At 43.0% G+C, this 15,832-nt stretch overlaps 1 protein-coding gene and 2 pseudogenes across 3 annotated transcripts; 1 reads left to right on the top strand and 2 right to left on the bottom strand.

Annotated features, from left to right (window-relative positions):
- Window positions 1–407: 407 nt before the first annotated feature.
- Window positions 408–8,479, bottom strand: LOC136454813 (uncharacterized protein YNL011C-like; annotated as a pseudogene).
- Window positions 8,480–8,492: 13 nt separating this feature from the next.
- Window positions 8,493–12,220, top strand: LOC136454812 (protein trichome birefringence-like 1; annotated as a pseudogene).
- Window positions 9,853–15,608, bottom strand: LOC136450118 (UBP1-associated protein 2C-like). Of its 3 annotated transcripts, none has more exons than XM_066450413.1 (2): window positions 14,169–15,608; window positions 9,853–10,037 (listed from the first exon to the last, which is right to left on the bottom strand). In XM_066450413.1, the coding sequence occupies exon 1, from the start codon at window positions 15,511–15,513 to the stop codon at window positions 14,170–14,172; it is 1,344 nt and encodes a 447-aa protein (XP_066306510.1). In that variant the 5' UTR covers window positions 15,514–15,608; the 3' UTR covers window positions 9,853–10,037; window position 14,169. The 3 variants fall into 3 exon arrangements, with proteins under 3 accessions (XP_066306510.1, XP_066306509.1, XP_066306508.1); XM_066450412.1 differs by lacking the exon at window positions 9,853–10,037 and adding an exon at window positions 11,887–12,231; XM_066450411.1 differs by lacking the exon at window positions 9,853–10,037 and adding an exon at window positions 11,887–12,215 and having other exon boundaries at window positions 14,169–15,607.
- Between the last annotated feature and the right edge of the window lie 224 nt (window positions 15,609–15,832).

Here is a 15,832-nt window from a genome sequence, read left to right as displayed (position 1 = left end):
GCAGTCGGCGGACGAGCAAGAGCTGCATGCATGCGCTGTGAGGCCCACCCAAGCACGGTGGGAGGCAGAGTCACGATGCACGCGTCCCTTCCGTTGGCCGCATGTGTCCCATCACCTACGCCATTTCCTACCACGCGTCCCTTCCGTTGGCCGCATACGTCCCTTCGCCTACGCCATTTTCTACTGCATGCACAAGGAGCGTCCCTTCCGTTGGCCGCATACATCCAGGAAAGTGCGTCGGCTATGCTATTTCCTGCCACATGCACATGGAGCGCATAAGGCGTGTGGGCAGGTCCAGACGTCGGGTCTTTCTCATATTTTTTTGGCAAATTCTGGAGGCTTTATTTAATCTTCAATGCAGCAAAAAGGTAACCATCACAGAGCAAAGGAATTGAAATGAAACGAAATTACAGAAATTGAAAAATACATGTCTCATTTTTCATTAATCATGTCAAGTCACGGAGAATTGCAGCACTAGTGCTAGCTAAAATACAAATATGAGTACTAAAACTATGGATCGATTGGTAAAACAATAAATTGGTAAGGGGGGCTATACATTCAATTTTTACTTGAAAGCTCAATTTACAACTTTTACATTTTCAGTTAGATGACCACGTTCTGAGAGACATATCCATCTGTTCAGATATGAGAATGGTTAGGGCTTGGATCAATGACCGTGCATCAAATATGACGCCAACTTTCGGGTCATGAATAGACTTCACGGTTACCTACAATATGGATTGGCATACGAAAAACAAACGTTTCAGCAAAAGTTATAGTGCGGAAACACTAGGACAAGAATAATACAATGTCTTACACAAGATTCTGTAATATCTTTTACGTAGTACAAGACTAATGTTGTTTATCTATAAACCATATTTTAAAACTAAGCTTGCTCGACTGGATTTTCTAAAACTTCAAGGCAACCCCAGTGTGCCTTTTGCGATTCAGCATCAAATATTTTTATTCAGGCAAAAAACAGAATACCATTTGATTGCATAATGAGAGGCCCGAATAGGAATGAACAGGAACTTCAAGCGTTACCATCCCAGACAAAACAAGACTTAGGAAAGTAGCTCGCTGTTGTGTGAGGTAGTTAAAATGCAGGACAATGGAAATAGTAGGGAAAACAAGAACATTTCCTCATCCTCTTTCACATCAATAAGCACAATCATAGCCAATAAAATAGAGATACTTACGACATTAAAGATTCCCTGAGCTGCCAAATTTGCAATATCTAAAGGAACTTGGCCTCCTTCTGGAACCAATATAGCATTTACATAGTCATTGGGCTGCACACAAAGGCAGAGAAATAATCAACAGTGAATCTTAGCAGAAAAATGACACCTGTATTCCCAAAACTGTAATATCTAACTCCTCCATAGCTTCATATTCTTCCAGTAAATTGTTAGCGGAACATAGAACAAACTTACACGATTCTTTAAGCTTTTGTGAGGATCACCATATGTCCGATTTAGAGAATCAGTAATTGCAGTGACAAAGCCAGAGGCAGACAGCCCAGCAGTCTCTCTGTCATGTGATCCATTCAGAAGAAGTACCTGGATTCAGCAGGATTCAGACAGAAACATATTTTTAGTAGCACCGAGAGAGATAACTAATACTAACTGCAGAAAATACCAATGAGCTCTGCAAGTTTAGAACACTTGCTTCACTTGTCAAATAACCATTGGATAGTGAAAAGGTCAATAACTTGCCACTTCAGAGCATCTTTCTAGCCAAGCATCAGTTAGACAAATTGCACTTACAGATTGATTTATAAATAACTAAGAGGGCACATTCGACCCAAGATGAATGGTATCAAAACATCATTGTAACCAAGCATGGGAAGTTGATACCTAATCTGGTCTTAGCATAGTTAGATACCTTGGGGATGGATCTTGATGCTATAGTCTCCCCAATGCCACGTAATACCTGCATATAATAAGCTTTAATATTAGAAAGGAAGTACAAGAGGGGATGATGCAAAACAAGTGCAGAGTGAGAAGTTAAATCCAGTGTTATTCAACAAAATGTGCATTGGCAGTCAGCCTGAAGTAAATATTCCAACTCTCACATGGTTTTAAGGTAAGAGGTGGGTCAGAGTCAAGCACTTCAGCAGAGTAACTAAAAAAAGAGATCACAGCCCTTGGGGGAAAGACCACCCTCCGGGTATTTAAGTGAAGAAGAGATTTTCTCACTGCAGGACATTTGTCCAGAAGCAGCCAGGACACCCTTGCAGGCCACGTATATCTCCACAACTGTGTCAGTGGAACAGCAAGAGACAAGAGCTGGTTTTTTTTAACGCAGACCCAGAAACTTGTTTTTAGCCTTTCTTTTTTCTACAGCTGGCCCATCTAACGCACTTTATCAAGCCAAGCAAGATATGTTTCTGGAAAAAAATGTACAAGAAAGTCAGTACATCCGGGTTTAGATTAGCTTAGCTAACCCACACAATTATTTTGAACATGAACAAAGGCCATGCCTATGAGTCTAGCAGTCAGGACAAAGTATCTCATAGTTTTATGGCCTCAGCTGTAAAGAGTGATATAGGACCTTATGAACTGAAACTTATGAAGACAGAAGTAAATGGTATAGGTCCTTATGAACATTACCAGTGATGGACAGACTGATGTAAAGAGTGATCCCAAAGCATAGACAACGCAGTCCACCTTACTTAGCTGCTCCAAAACTGTATGGTTAACTTCAGGGAAAACCTAAAATGAAAGTGTAGCAGAAAACAATCAGGAATGGTGAAAGATATGAGATATCAAATATCATTTTCGGATATCATGATAGCTTATCAAGTTTATATGCCAGTAAGCCATTACTGATATTTGCTTAAATATATTTATATTCATGCAAGAAGATAAATGAGTTTTGATGATATGGGCATTTTAAAAGGATCATGCCTTCTTAGATGACACCATACAGTGACTGGCAGATGCAAGTGTGATTTTCAAAGACAAGTTCACCATTATGTCAGACATCAAGACATGTGAACCAGCCTGTTGAGTTATATTAAATGTATTTACGAGATTTGGTAAAACCCCAAGGTCAAGATATTTAAGCAGCCATTGCCTTAAAGAATAGTTTAGCACTCATAATAGACCTGCATGGCAAGGACAAGTATAAGGCCTAACAAGTCAAACTAGAATGAGTACCTACCTCATGCAATAGGTTGCTGCCTTCACTTGACATGTAAAACACACGCTTGATCCTTGAAGGAAGTGCACTGCATGAATTACAATCCTTTCCAGAAAAGGAAAGAAAACAGAAAAATCAATTAGACAAGAATAAACACAGTGAGAAATCAAGGATGCATATAGTGACGAAAAGGGTTTTTTTTTTCTGGAATGACGAAAAAGAGCATATAAAGGTCAGAAGCAATTGAAATGAATATGGAGACATAAAGCATGTCATTAACAAAGAAACTGTAACTAAGTACATAGTAGCAACTAGCAACCGACATCACAGGATAATTTAAAGCCTTAGACTAAGCACACCATCACCGACTCAAATTAGAAGGTGTTGCTGGCTTGCTCTTCAAGACATCAACTCAAGCATTTTAGTTATAATACATAGCAACTGTAATGACAAAAGCATATTGTGGACGTGATGGTTTCATCTTTAGCCTACTGTGAGACCCCCTAACTGGGCCGGTCGTGGGCTGGGCCGAATGGATGGCACTGTAGCGCAGGGTGGTGTGAGGCAGCCTGGGTTGATGGTTACTGTAGCGTCGCGGAACACTGTAGCACCGAAAAAGTAGTACCACGTCGGAAGTTGAATCTGAGCCGAACCAACTTAAAAACCCGAGCCCTGGAAAGCCAAAGAACTTCGGTTCGAACCTTTTACGCGAAGCGAGGACGAAAGCGTAAGGAAGTTAATTAGCAGGCGTGGTCCATTCCTCGGTAGAGTGGATCTTAGCCGTTTTTCTCGGGCCGGGGCGTTATAAATGGTATCAGAGCTAACTCTCGCGGTTTCACGCCCGTATGGCTCGGGAGCTCGGATAGGTAGCGTATGGCTAGCATGGCACTTGGGTCGGGGAGCTGGGAATATGGACGTGGGCCCCGAGAGTCTCGCGGTTTCACAGATATATGGCTCGGGAGCTCGGACAAATAGCACTTGGGCCGAGGAGCTGGAAATATAAAACGTGGGCCAAGAGAGAGGCGATTCTGGACATTTGTCCCACATTTAGGTAGGTTGGTTCGGTCCTCGACGAGGACGTCGAGTTCTTAAGGGTGGGTGTATGTGAGACCCCCTAACTGGGCCGGTCGTGGGCTGGGCCGAATGGATGGCACTGTAGCGCAGGGTGATGTGAGGCAGCCTTGATGGTTACTGTAGCGTCGCGGAACACTGTAGCACCGGAAAGTAGTACCACCTCGGAAGTTGAATCTGAGCCGAACCAACTTAAAAACCCGAGCCATAAAGCGTAAGGAAGTTAATTAGCAGGCGTGGTCCATTCCTCGGTAGAGTGGATCTTAGCCGTTTTTCCCGGGCCGGGGCGTTACAAAAAATGGTATCTAGAGCCAAAACTCTCGTGGTTTCACGAACGTATGGCTCGGTAGCTCGGACAGGTAGCGCATGGCTAGCATAGCACTTGGGTCGGGGAGCTGGGAATATGGACGTGGGCCCCGAGAGTGCACGCGGGACACTGTAGCACTGGAAGTAGTACCACCTCGGAAGATGGAGTTAGGCCAAACCAGATGGAGTTAGGCCAAACCAACTTAAAAAGCCTGGGTCCTGGAAAGCTAATAGAACTTCGGTTCGAACCTTTTACGCGAAGCGAGGACGAAAGCGTAAGGAAGTTAATTAGCAGGCGTGGTCCATTCCTCGGTAGAGTGGATCTTAGCCGTTTTTCCCGGGCCGGGGCGTTACAAATGGTACCAGAGCCAACTCTCGCGGTTTCACGTCCGTATGGCTCGGGAGCTCGGACAGGTAGCGCATGGCTAGCATGGCACTTGGGTCGGGGAGCTGGGAATATGGACGTGGGCCCCGAGAGTCTCGCGGTTTCACAGATATATGGCTCGGGAGCTCGGACAAGTAGCACTTGGGCCGAGGAGCTGGGAATATAAAACGTGGGCCAAGAGAGAGGCGATTCTGGACATTTGTCCCACATTTAGGTAGGTTGGTTCGGTCCTTAACGAGGACGTCGAGTTCTTAAGGGTGGGTGTATGTGAGACCCCCTAACTGGGCCGGTCGTGGGCTGGGCCGAATGGATGGCACTGTAGCGCAGGGTGATGTGAGGCAGCCTGGGTTGATGGTTACTGTAGCGTCGCGGAACACTGTAGCACCCACCTCGGAAGTTGAATCTGAGCCGAACCAACTTAAAAACCCGAGCCCTGGAAAGCTAAAGAACTTCGGTTCGAACCTTTTACGCGAAGCGAGGACGAAAGCGTAAGGAAGTTAATTAGCAGGCGTGGTCCATTCCTCGGTAGAGTGGATCTTAGCCGTTTTTCCCGGGCCGGGGCGTTACACCTACCCCCTAGTTTCTTGGGAATAACATGCTATATTGCTATATATGATTTGACAAGAATAGGTTGTTTTTTTTTCCTCGAACAGACAGAAGAGTTGCGTGTCATTTCATCAAAGACGGGAGGATTTATTATTTACATCACCACACACACCAGGAAGACTTATAGAACAAGCATGCCACAAAAAATGGGAGAAACAGCCGATAGGGCATCTAGCCTATCTAGTGACCAGACCCTGGAGGTCCTTGTGGCTCCAGTTGCACAGCACAAAGTGCCCTGCTCTCTACTGCCCTCACCGCCAAAGCCACTCAGGAGCAACTCCGTTGAATACTCGGTTTTTATTATGTTTCCAGATTTCATAAGTGACTAATGTGCTCAGAGAATTAAGCCCCCTACTAAGTTGCTTATTGGCCTGCTTTAAGGCTTGGCACCACCAGCTTGAAACGACTCCTCATCTGTATAAGCCTAGCCTGCAGTTCTATTTGCTGAAGTGTGGTAAAGCAACCTTGCATCTCAACTACTCAGAAAACCAGTAGGTCTTGGATAGTACTACCGGTTTTCTTGATCGCATAGTGGGCAAGAAAAAGGATGAGGCAAACCCCACTTAGCCAATCTATCTGCCATCCAAGACCAACTGAGAATTGCTAGCTACAGGAAGAATTTACAACAAGAACAGGTTGAAAGACATGTTACGAAAGTATGATGACACAGCCATGATGAGCTAAGTTTAGATCTACTAATATATTCCCCTTTTGTAGAATAAAAACAAGAGAACTTCAAAATACATGGAAGATGTCAAAAGTGCCTCATTTATCATGCAGGCCAAAAAACTCAGGAACTATCACCATTCAACATAGTACTCTTTCAAGTACCTTGTTGACAATTTCTCGGCGTCCATTGCTTGGATGTGATATTTCATTTTGGCCGCGAATGATAGTCCCATCCTGAAAACAGAAGGGTTTTCATTAGAGAGAGAGAGAGAGAGAACAAGAATTTGTATAAACAAAGGAATTAAGATGTTTATTTACGGTTTTATGATTAAGAGATGTGCATGCTTATATGTAGAAGTAACTTTGCAAACACAAACAACCCTGCCACATCTAAGACTCAGAATAATAAAAATGCAAGCTTATTTTTTTTAGTAGAAAAAATGGAAGCCTACAAGAACAAAGCTACTTACCTAATTGGAGTAAATGTAACAAATACATTCCAGCATCAAAAGAAAGAAGGATACAAAGTAAATAAAGATGAAGTAAAGTTTTATCCAAAGGGCATGTAACAAGGAGCAACACAGAAATATATACAGCAACTTGTACAACATGGGTAAAACTTTGGCTTGGCAAGTGAGGTTACCCATAGTTCACATCCCAGAGTAAGTCTGTCATTTGTGGATATAACAGGAAGCACAAGACTTTCTGCTGGGATCTGTGATACGCGTGAAAACAAAAAAATTGCAGCATCCAACGACTGGAAGAATATGCGTGCCCCAGCAAAAAAGAAATTTCCAATGCTGCAAGAATAAATAAATCTGTAGTAAGTTAAATGAAATGTAAACGACTTGGGAGGATTAATAACTTGACCTAAAGGGTCGTTCCCTGTACGAAAAGTAACATCACAGACAGCAAGGTATTATGCACACTATACCATTGAATACATCAAAATGTTGCAATATGTAAACAGTTGTCTCACAAGGAAAAGAAATGATGATTTGCAAGAATATGATCTACTGCAAATTTCACCTTAGAAGAATCACCTGCCATGGGTGAAGCAAAACATTTCAGCTGACCGTCGAAGTATCTGCACAAATATGTAGAAGTCATTATGTGTCACTAAGAGAATAGGTGATGCATTGCTTAATCTTCAGCCTATGGATAACTAGGGCAGGCTTTTGACACATGTTTATGGGAGAAAAAAAAAGACATGTCACATGAGAGACAGACCTCACTGTGAAAGTAGACCAAAAAGGCACGAATCGTTTCCCTGTATGGACGAGAGACCCTCCCATAAAGAGTGGTCTCCTTCTACAATCTGGTACCTATGAAATCCACAATTAAAATTGGTTATTCATAAAGAAGAAATTAATTGGACACTAGGACAGAAACTAAAAAGAGAAAATATAATGGATCTGCAAAAGAGGAACACATTGCTACCATTCCAGCTTTGCCTCTGAAGGATCAATAGGCAAACGATGCCCAAGCAATTTCCGAACAGAAAGAGCTTCTGCGGTACTTTCATCAGACAATCTCAAACATCTTGATCTTATGTCTCCCACAGCAGGTCCACCTAATACAGGGAGGCCAACACTGACCATCAGAACAGATTTGACACACGCAGATATTCTAAAATATTTCTCAAGTAACAGGGGAAGTGAATTTTATTGTAAGAAACATCGGAACCTACCAAGCACACGCACAATCTCAGCCGTGCTTCCACCATCATCAGAAACAGGGAGCACATGCACAACTCGAGTAGTGACTTTCTTCAATTCTTCAACAACACCATTAAATGCTGTCCCACCTGAATCAAACTAAAAAATGCAGGGCAAATGGGCAATGTCTTAAAAAGGAAAAGAAAAGCATCACAGAATTGGAAAAAAAAACAGATGGCAGATATGCCTAGGAGCTAATAGAAAATGCAGGTTTCACTTTATGCAATTTTTTGACAAGTTCAGTTCTGAGCACTATGCATTTCTCTCCATAGCGTTAACCATGAATCAACTTCCTGTGGCAGGACAGTGAGGAAAGAAAAACAGAGATGACACCTGTCTGTTTGTGCCTATCAATATTTTCGTTCTCAAGCAATTCGTGCCATCCATCAACCAGACTATAGCAGATCATGAATCAGTGCATGAAAATTTACCAGCATCTCACCTAGAGAGCACAGAAATGTGCTTTGGAGCTACTTAGTTCTCTATTACAGACGCGTTAGTAATCTATTGGCAACCATAACAAGCTGAACCAATTATAAGGTTCAGCACAGTGAGTGATGGTATCCCCAGTATCGATCATCCCTGACTCTGGCATGCATATGCCGGCATGCCGGTCGCCTTGTCATCGTGTTCCACACAGGCTGGGCGGCGCGGAGGCCCTGGAGCTGTGCCGGGACAAGCGGGTGGTGCTGCTGGGCGACTCGCTGAACCGCAACATGTGGGAGTCGCTCGCCTGCATCCTCTACGCGGCGGTGCCGGACCGGTCGCGGACGCGCATCGTCGACGACGCTGGCTCCGAGTACAGGATCTTCCGCGCCATGGTAAGTGACGTCTGCCTCCACGCTGTATGTACGCATGATGATATCGTGGCGGGCATGTGGGTGCGGAGATTGTTACTGTTGAGCAACCTTTTATATTTATTAAAAAGTACGTAGATAAGTACTCCGATCCTCCTTTGACAAACACACTTAATTGATGTTACCGTATTTCAAAATCAAAATACCTGATTGTTGTTATCATTCTATATTACATCCTTCCTCTGTTCCAAAATAATTATACATCTCAAGTTTTATTGATTGAAAAAAATACTTACTTATTGAAAAGTATAGATTGGTAGAGCAATACTCAATCAAAGCATGGTTCTAACAAAATACTCCTTTTTAATTTCTATAAGAAGAGGGTGACCATTGAACGTGGTCATCATTAATATATATATTTTTTCAATATGAATATGATACCATCAATTTTGTATAAGAATATATATTAGTGCAGTAAGTATGCAAAGAAATACACCCGAATGAAGGATACATTCTTATATGTATGACATAGTGAAAGAGTGAAAATTTCTGTGCGCGTCGATCAGAACTGCGAGAGCTGTGGCTTGCGCGTGTATCCCAAAATCGGCTAGCTGAAATTTGGCTGCGGCTGATTTATGAGGAAAAGACACTATTCTTTCCGTAAAAAATAATGCTAAAGCAGTGCTGAAAAATAGGGCAAATATTACATCACTGTAGCTCGTAGACGCATTGATTTCCGTATGTTACCAATGTTCATTTCCGGATGTTTTCAAATTTCTTTCTTGAGCATGTCAACAAATTAATTATCAATCATATGCTAGAACCATAACGCTCTACTTCTCTTTTTGATTGACTATAAGCTGATATAGTGATAATTAAAATGAACGTTAAAACCTTTTGTTCTTACAAAACCCAAATTTCTAATTTTCTAAAAAAAAACAGGATTATAATAGCTCAGTGGAGTTCTTCTGGAGCCCCTTCCTCGTGAAGCTCGAAACAAAAGACGACCGGACCAAGGCGCTCATGCTGGACCAGCTGCCGCCCATGATGCAGCGGGCACTCGGTGCTGACGTCCTCATCTTCAACACCGGTCACTGGTGGACTCACACCGGCAAACTCAGGGCGTAAGTACACAAGCTCGCAGCACCAAACTCCAGAATGTCAAATTTCTTTTGCCACAGCTTGTCCATCTATATGCAGGTGGGATCATCTCGAGTGGGACGGAAAGATGGTGCAGATGGCAGGAGAGGACGCCTTCGATGGAGCATTGAGGACCTGGGCTAGGTGGGTCGACTACAACAGACCCTAGCAGAACCAGAGTATTCTTCCGAAGTGTTTCACCTGAACACAAGAGGTGCATATTTCGAACAACAGTTGAAAAGACACTTCCAACTACACTATCACTTACTCCATTCCTTCTATCATGCAGCATAAATTGGTGCTACAACCAAACAGCTCCTATCTCCAAGGGAAACATCGCTCCATGGTTTCCAAAGAGTTTGATAAACACTATCGAGAAACACATCAAGGAGATGAAAACGCCTATCATATATATGAACATCACTTGCCTCTCCGAGCTACGAATTGATGCACAACCATCAATTTACACAATTACTCGAGAAGGAAAACCACTTAGCAAAGAGCAGATGCAGCAACCACTGACATGGCTCCAACTCTGGGTGGAGCTGCTCCACTCCAGAACTCCAGGTGGAGCCAGTTCTAGATGGAGTTGGAGCTCTAGGTGGAGCCAGCTCTAGGTGGAGTCGGAGCTGCAAAAGAGGTGCTCCAAAACTCCACCTCCATTTGCACTACAGCACCATGGAGTTGGCAGCTCCATGGAGTTTTGGAGTTGGGGTGTTTGGCTGGAAAATTGGCTGGAGTTGCTGGAGTTCAGCTCCAGAGCCATGCCAAACACCCCCATAGTGACTGCAGCCACTGGTGCCTACCAGGGCTACCTGATACATGGAACGTGCTTCCGTTTAACTTGCTGATTAGACCTCTCCCAAGTATATAATTGCTTGGGTGAAAAACATTTTTCAATGGTTCAACCCTCATGTATATTTGCTAGAGTTAAAAACATTTTTGGGCAATCGTTTATCAATTTATTAATCAATCAAAACAGAAGAGAAACAAGATATATAGACATTACCACAAAGAATCACAATATATAGACATTGCAACATAGGTAAAATTTACATTGAACGATCAAATACAGCACAATTCTTATCGCAGGGAAAAAACACCTCAATGGCTCTTAAATCGACTAAGCAATCAAATAAATAACCAACCAATTAAGAACAAAATACTCCATTCCAAATTGTAGGTCGCTCTGGCTTTTCTAGATTCATAGCTTTCTACTATATATCTAGAAAAACAAGAACGACTTACAACTTCGTTCCAAATTGTAAGTCATTTTCGTTCCAAATTGCAAGATGGTTATTATACTCCCTCCGTTCCAAATTGTAAGCCCTTGTAGCTATATATCTAGGTGTGTAGCAAATGTATCTAGAAAATAAATAACAAAATTTGGAATGGAGTAATACTATATATAACAAAATATCACCAATGTCAACACCATTGACAAGGCAGCCAACAGAATCATAAACCCTCCATAACACAATCCAGTCATTGTGACTTTTAAAGCAAAACTAACCCCCTCCACAACACAAACTAAAAATTTCATAGCAGGAAATGCCAAACCTAGCTTCAAACAAACAAAAGAAAATTTATTAAACTTGTAACAATGGAGCAGATCAGATTAAAACTATCTATAAATACAAAATAGTAACAAAAAGTTGTTGAACTAACAATGACAGATACATGGACTAAACAAAGTAAACATTAAATATTTTCAACCAACTTCAGGTTTAAATACGAGCTGGAATCTCCAGTTACCACGCAAAATCTAAGTCACATTTGACTTGAGAAAAGTACAAAAGATTAACAGTAACAAAGTGTAGTTCATGTTTCCAATCCGATAATAAAAATATTAATATTAAAACTGTAATGAGATATCTGCAGTCTCAAGGAAGGGATATAACTATAGATTGGAACTTGTTAACTTATTTTGAAATGGATCTACAACTGTTTGGGAAAAGTGCATTACAGTCACCAATCATACATATAAACTGCCCTCGGCTCACCAAAAGTATAGACAAATAGAAAGCCATATACGATTAAACACATCATCAGACCATGAAAATAAAAGGATTTCATATGATAATACGACAATAATCAAAACAACATACACTTAACGCAACGTCGCTTATCTATATAGAAAATCAAACTGCAAAGCAGTCATAAGAAAGTACATGTGAAGCATTATCACAGCTAAGCATTATCACAACTAACTAGCTTCATGTATCCCTTAACAGCGAAAATTGAGAGTGCAAACTCATTCCACATTCCACATTCCAGATCAGAAGTAGCCAGAATATGCAAGCATCCATGTAAGCAGACAACACTTCTGAATTCAGCACAACCATTTCAAAGGATATGCTCCCAAGAGTTGTCACACACCTGAGTCACACATTCACTAGAATTCAATCAATAATAATTCAGCTGAGTATACATATATAAATACAAAAATATAAACAATACAACATTAGAAAAATAGATATATGATGTTAATACATTAAGCATATAAACTATTAAACTTAGAGACTATATTCTTTTTCAGAGTAGCAATATCAAGTATAACAGTTTTGATAACTGCACACTGATCTTGCAAACCTTTAAGTGCAAATATATCGCATAATTATTTGGTTCAGCAAGAAGATTGCAAAATATTATTGTAGCATGATTAAATATATGTAGGCAGTAAAAAAATGGGCCAAACCATAGTTCTGATGATAAAAAAAATTATCCAAAAAAAAGCTCAAAAGATTTCATGAAACATCACCACCAGTCAAAAGAGAGCCAGTCAAAAGAGAGTAAGCACAATGTCAAGTGGATCAAGGTTAGATTTGTTTTTTAAAAGCATTTTACATTGGCCATGATATATATGCAATGTTAATAGAAGAAATAGAACTTTATGAAAGCTTACGAAGTCGTCATCCCTAACATTGCAGCAAAACTTAGATCAAGCAGAACATCTCTAGCATTCTAATACACATTTGAGGGCTGTAGGTGTATGCAACTAGTAATTTTATAGTATGAAACGAGGAAAGAAAATATTTGGGATCAATGCCTCAAGCACTATATGCAATATGAGATAGGGAAACAACTTGAATTCTACAAAAGGGGTTCCTTTACAAAAATGTGCCAATGCTCATGCCCAGGTACCAAATAGGAATGAAGGTACTTGTATCAATGACATGAATACTGAAAAACATGCATGGATAAATATAGGTTATTCTACACACCAGTAATAACAATGAAGACTCAATGATAATAAGAACAAGTAAAAAAAGATGCAAATAAAAAGGACCGACCAACTAGCGAAGAAGATCCAAATGCATCTGTTGACAAAGCAATCAAAGTAAACCAAGGCTTCTAACAAAAAAAATATATAGGTACACATTTTACCAGATACCATATTTACTGCAACAATTCCCATATGCAACGTACATCCTAAACATGTCATCATACCAATCTCAAATCTCAGATGTCAACGAACATCTAGCATCAAGTGCAAACCAGCAAGGTGAAATACTAAGATCTAGTAAATAACCAAGACTAGATACACATTATTGGTCATCATCATGATAAAACTTATCAGGAATACCAAATCTTGGTGATCCCAAGCATCAGGAAAAGTAAGACAACAAATTAGAATCCAACATGCGCAAGAAACTAACAAGGGCAAAGGAATGAACTCTTGTCACATAAACAACCATAGAAATTCCATGGTAAAAATGATGGGTGGTGCCTCAGACTGACCACCAAAGCATTATGCTATGCTCTGAGAGTACCTTCCACACTAAAAAGGCAAGTCCAAGGATAGACCCATACACCCAAAGAGAAGTTTTCGAACAGGAAAACACATTACAAAATAATGTCAACTACAGTATGGAAATTAAGGTCTACTACGCTGACACATTCACAGTTATCATCCTTGAAGCCCACCAATCAACTTCATAAGTACTATAATTATCTCAAGTCTTTTACAAAGCATCATCAGAACTTCAGTCACCAAGAAAACCAATAAAATCAGGACAAATAAACAATATTCAGCCAATCACTACTTGTTAGTGTGGCAATGGCCTTAAATCTCTTACAAATCATTGGAACTCAATCAATGAAAATATTTGATTTCCAAGCCAATCAACAAAATCAAAGAAAAACACTCTGCCAACATAATTTGCAAACACATTAGTCAAGGACTCAAGTTTATCCAAGAGAAGCTAAAGAAAATCATCTACCAATCAATGCATGTTTCACTACACATCGAGGTTTCAAAAGCAACATACTGGAACAGTAACTAAGCTATAAATAAAATAAAGAACATATGGAAGCGGTGTAAATGAATACCTTAGAAATAAGGCGGCACGTTGGGATACATAGGAGGAGCCCTGGCACCTGGACCAGGAGGAGACATTCCACCTTGAGGATCCTGGCCGCGGAAACCAGAACCTGGAAGAGGGTAGTTGCCTCCTTCTCCAAATGCACCTGCAGGAAGGCCACCTGCTCCCTGATGCATGCGGTACATGGAGCCTCCACCCATTCCAAGGCCACCATATGCCCCCATCCCAGCAGCACCAAACTGAGATGATCCCCCAAATGAGCCGCCACCCAATCCCCCAGGCCCAAATGCACCAGCCCCAGCACCAGCCAACCCAGTGGGCACCTGGCCTCCCATCGACCCTAAACCACCTGCGCCTCCTCCACCCATGGAAGATGGCATGTTACCATAAGGGTTTGGACCCCCAAACCCGCCGCCAACACCACCAAAACCAAACGAAGGCATACCGCTCCCAGGGCCACCATACTGTGCTCCCATTTGTGACCCAAGCCCAAGCCCTCCCTGAATGTCTTGCGGACCACCCGGCAGCATCTGCTGCTGCTGCTGGTTGCCAGGTCCAGATTGCTGTGATTGCCCCTGCTTCCCCTTCTTCCCCTCTATGGCAAGCTTGCATACAAGCTGGTGGCCGTCAATTACCTTCACCGTGTCTACTAGGGAGGCCTGCGCACCCTCAGGTGTCTTGTATACGAAAAGTGCAAAGCCCCGGAACTTGCCCGTCTGCTTGTCAAACCCCAGCGGCCCCTCCTCAATCTCGCCATAGGCAGCGAAGTGCGCAAGGAGACGCTCCGACGGCATGTCTGCGGGGACGTTCCCAACGAAGATCTTCCGGAGCGACACATCAGCCACAGGAGCACCGCCACTGCCGGCGGCCCCACCGGACGGCCCGCCCGCCGAGCCGGCGGCGGCGAGCTGCGTGACAGTCATGCGCCCGTCGATCTTCTTGGATGGCTCCTTGAGTGCGAGGACGGCGGAATCGGCGTGGCGGAAGGTGACGAACCCGTAGCCCTTGGACCGCCCCGTGGCTTTGTCAGTGATGACGACGGCCTCCTCGAGGTCCCCGTAGGCGGAGAAGATGGCGCGGAGCGAGTCGGATGTGGTCTCCCACCCGAGCCCCCGAACGAAGAGCTTGCGGAGGGCCGGGTCGCGGTCGGCGGCTGCGCGCACGGCGTCGAGCGCGTGCGCCGAGACGAGCGCGGCGGCGGCCGCGATGTCCGCGAGCTGGTCCCGGGATAGCGGCTCGAGGAGGCGGAGGACGTCGTCGCGGGTGAGGCCCAGCGTGGCAGCCCCACCGGCTGGAGAGGCGGTGACGGCGCCGTTCTCGTCGGGCTTGCGCTTCTTGGAAAAGGGATCCATGGGGGCGATAGTAGGGAAGGGGAGGGCTTGACAAAACCCTAGATAGGTTGGCGATGTAGAGGCGGCCGGGGTTGGAACTTGGGGCGAGGAGGGAGGACGGGACGCAAGAGGGGATCGGCGAGCTTTTATTGACCTTGCAGAAACAGGATTTCTTGATTGGGGAGGAATCTAAAAATAGACATGGGCCGGGCTCCGACCAGAATTTCACAAGCAAAAGCCTCTGGCGTAAATTTTCCTTTGATGAAATGGGCCCAAACTCCTACCATCCCAATCTGAAGTCCCATAGGCCTTCAGAAATCAGAATTACAAAATCGTATAG

This window comes from Miscanthus floridulus, chromosome 5 (assembly GCF_019320115.1).
Source record: "Miscanthus floridulus cultivar M001 chromosome 5, ASM1932011v1, whole genome shotgun sequence".
In the NCBI taxonomy this organism is placed as follows: domain Eukaryota; kingdom Viridiplantae; phylum Streptophyta; class Magnoliopsida; order Poales; family Poaceae; genus Miscanthus; species Miscanthus floridulus.
Note: the sequence above shows the minus strand (reverse complement) of the source record. Positions and strands in the feature narration are given on the sequence as shown.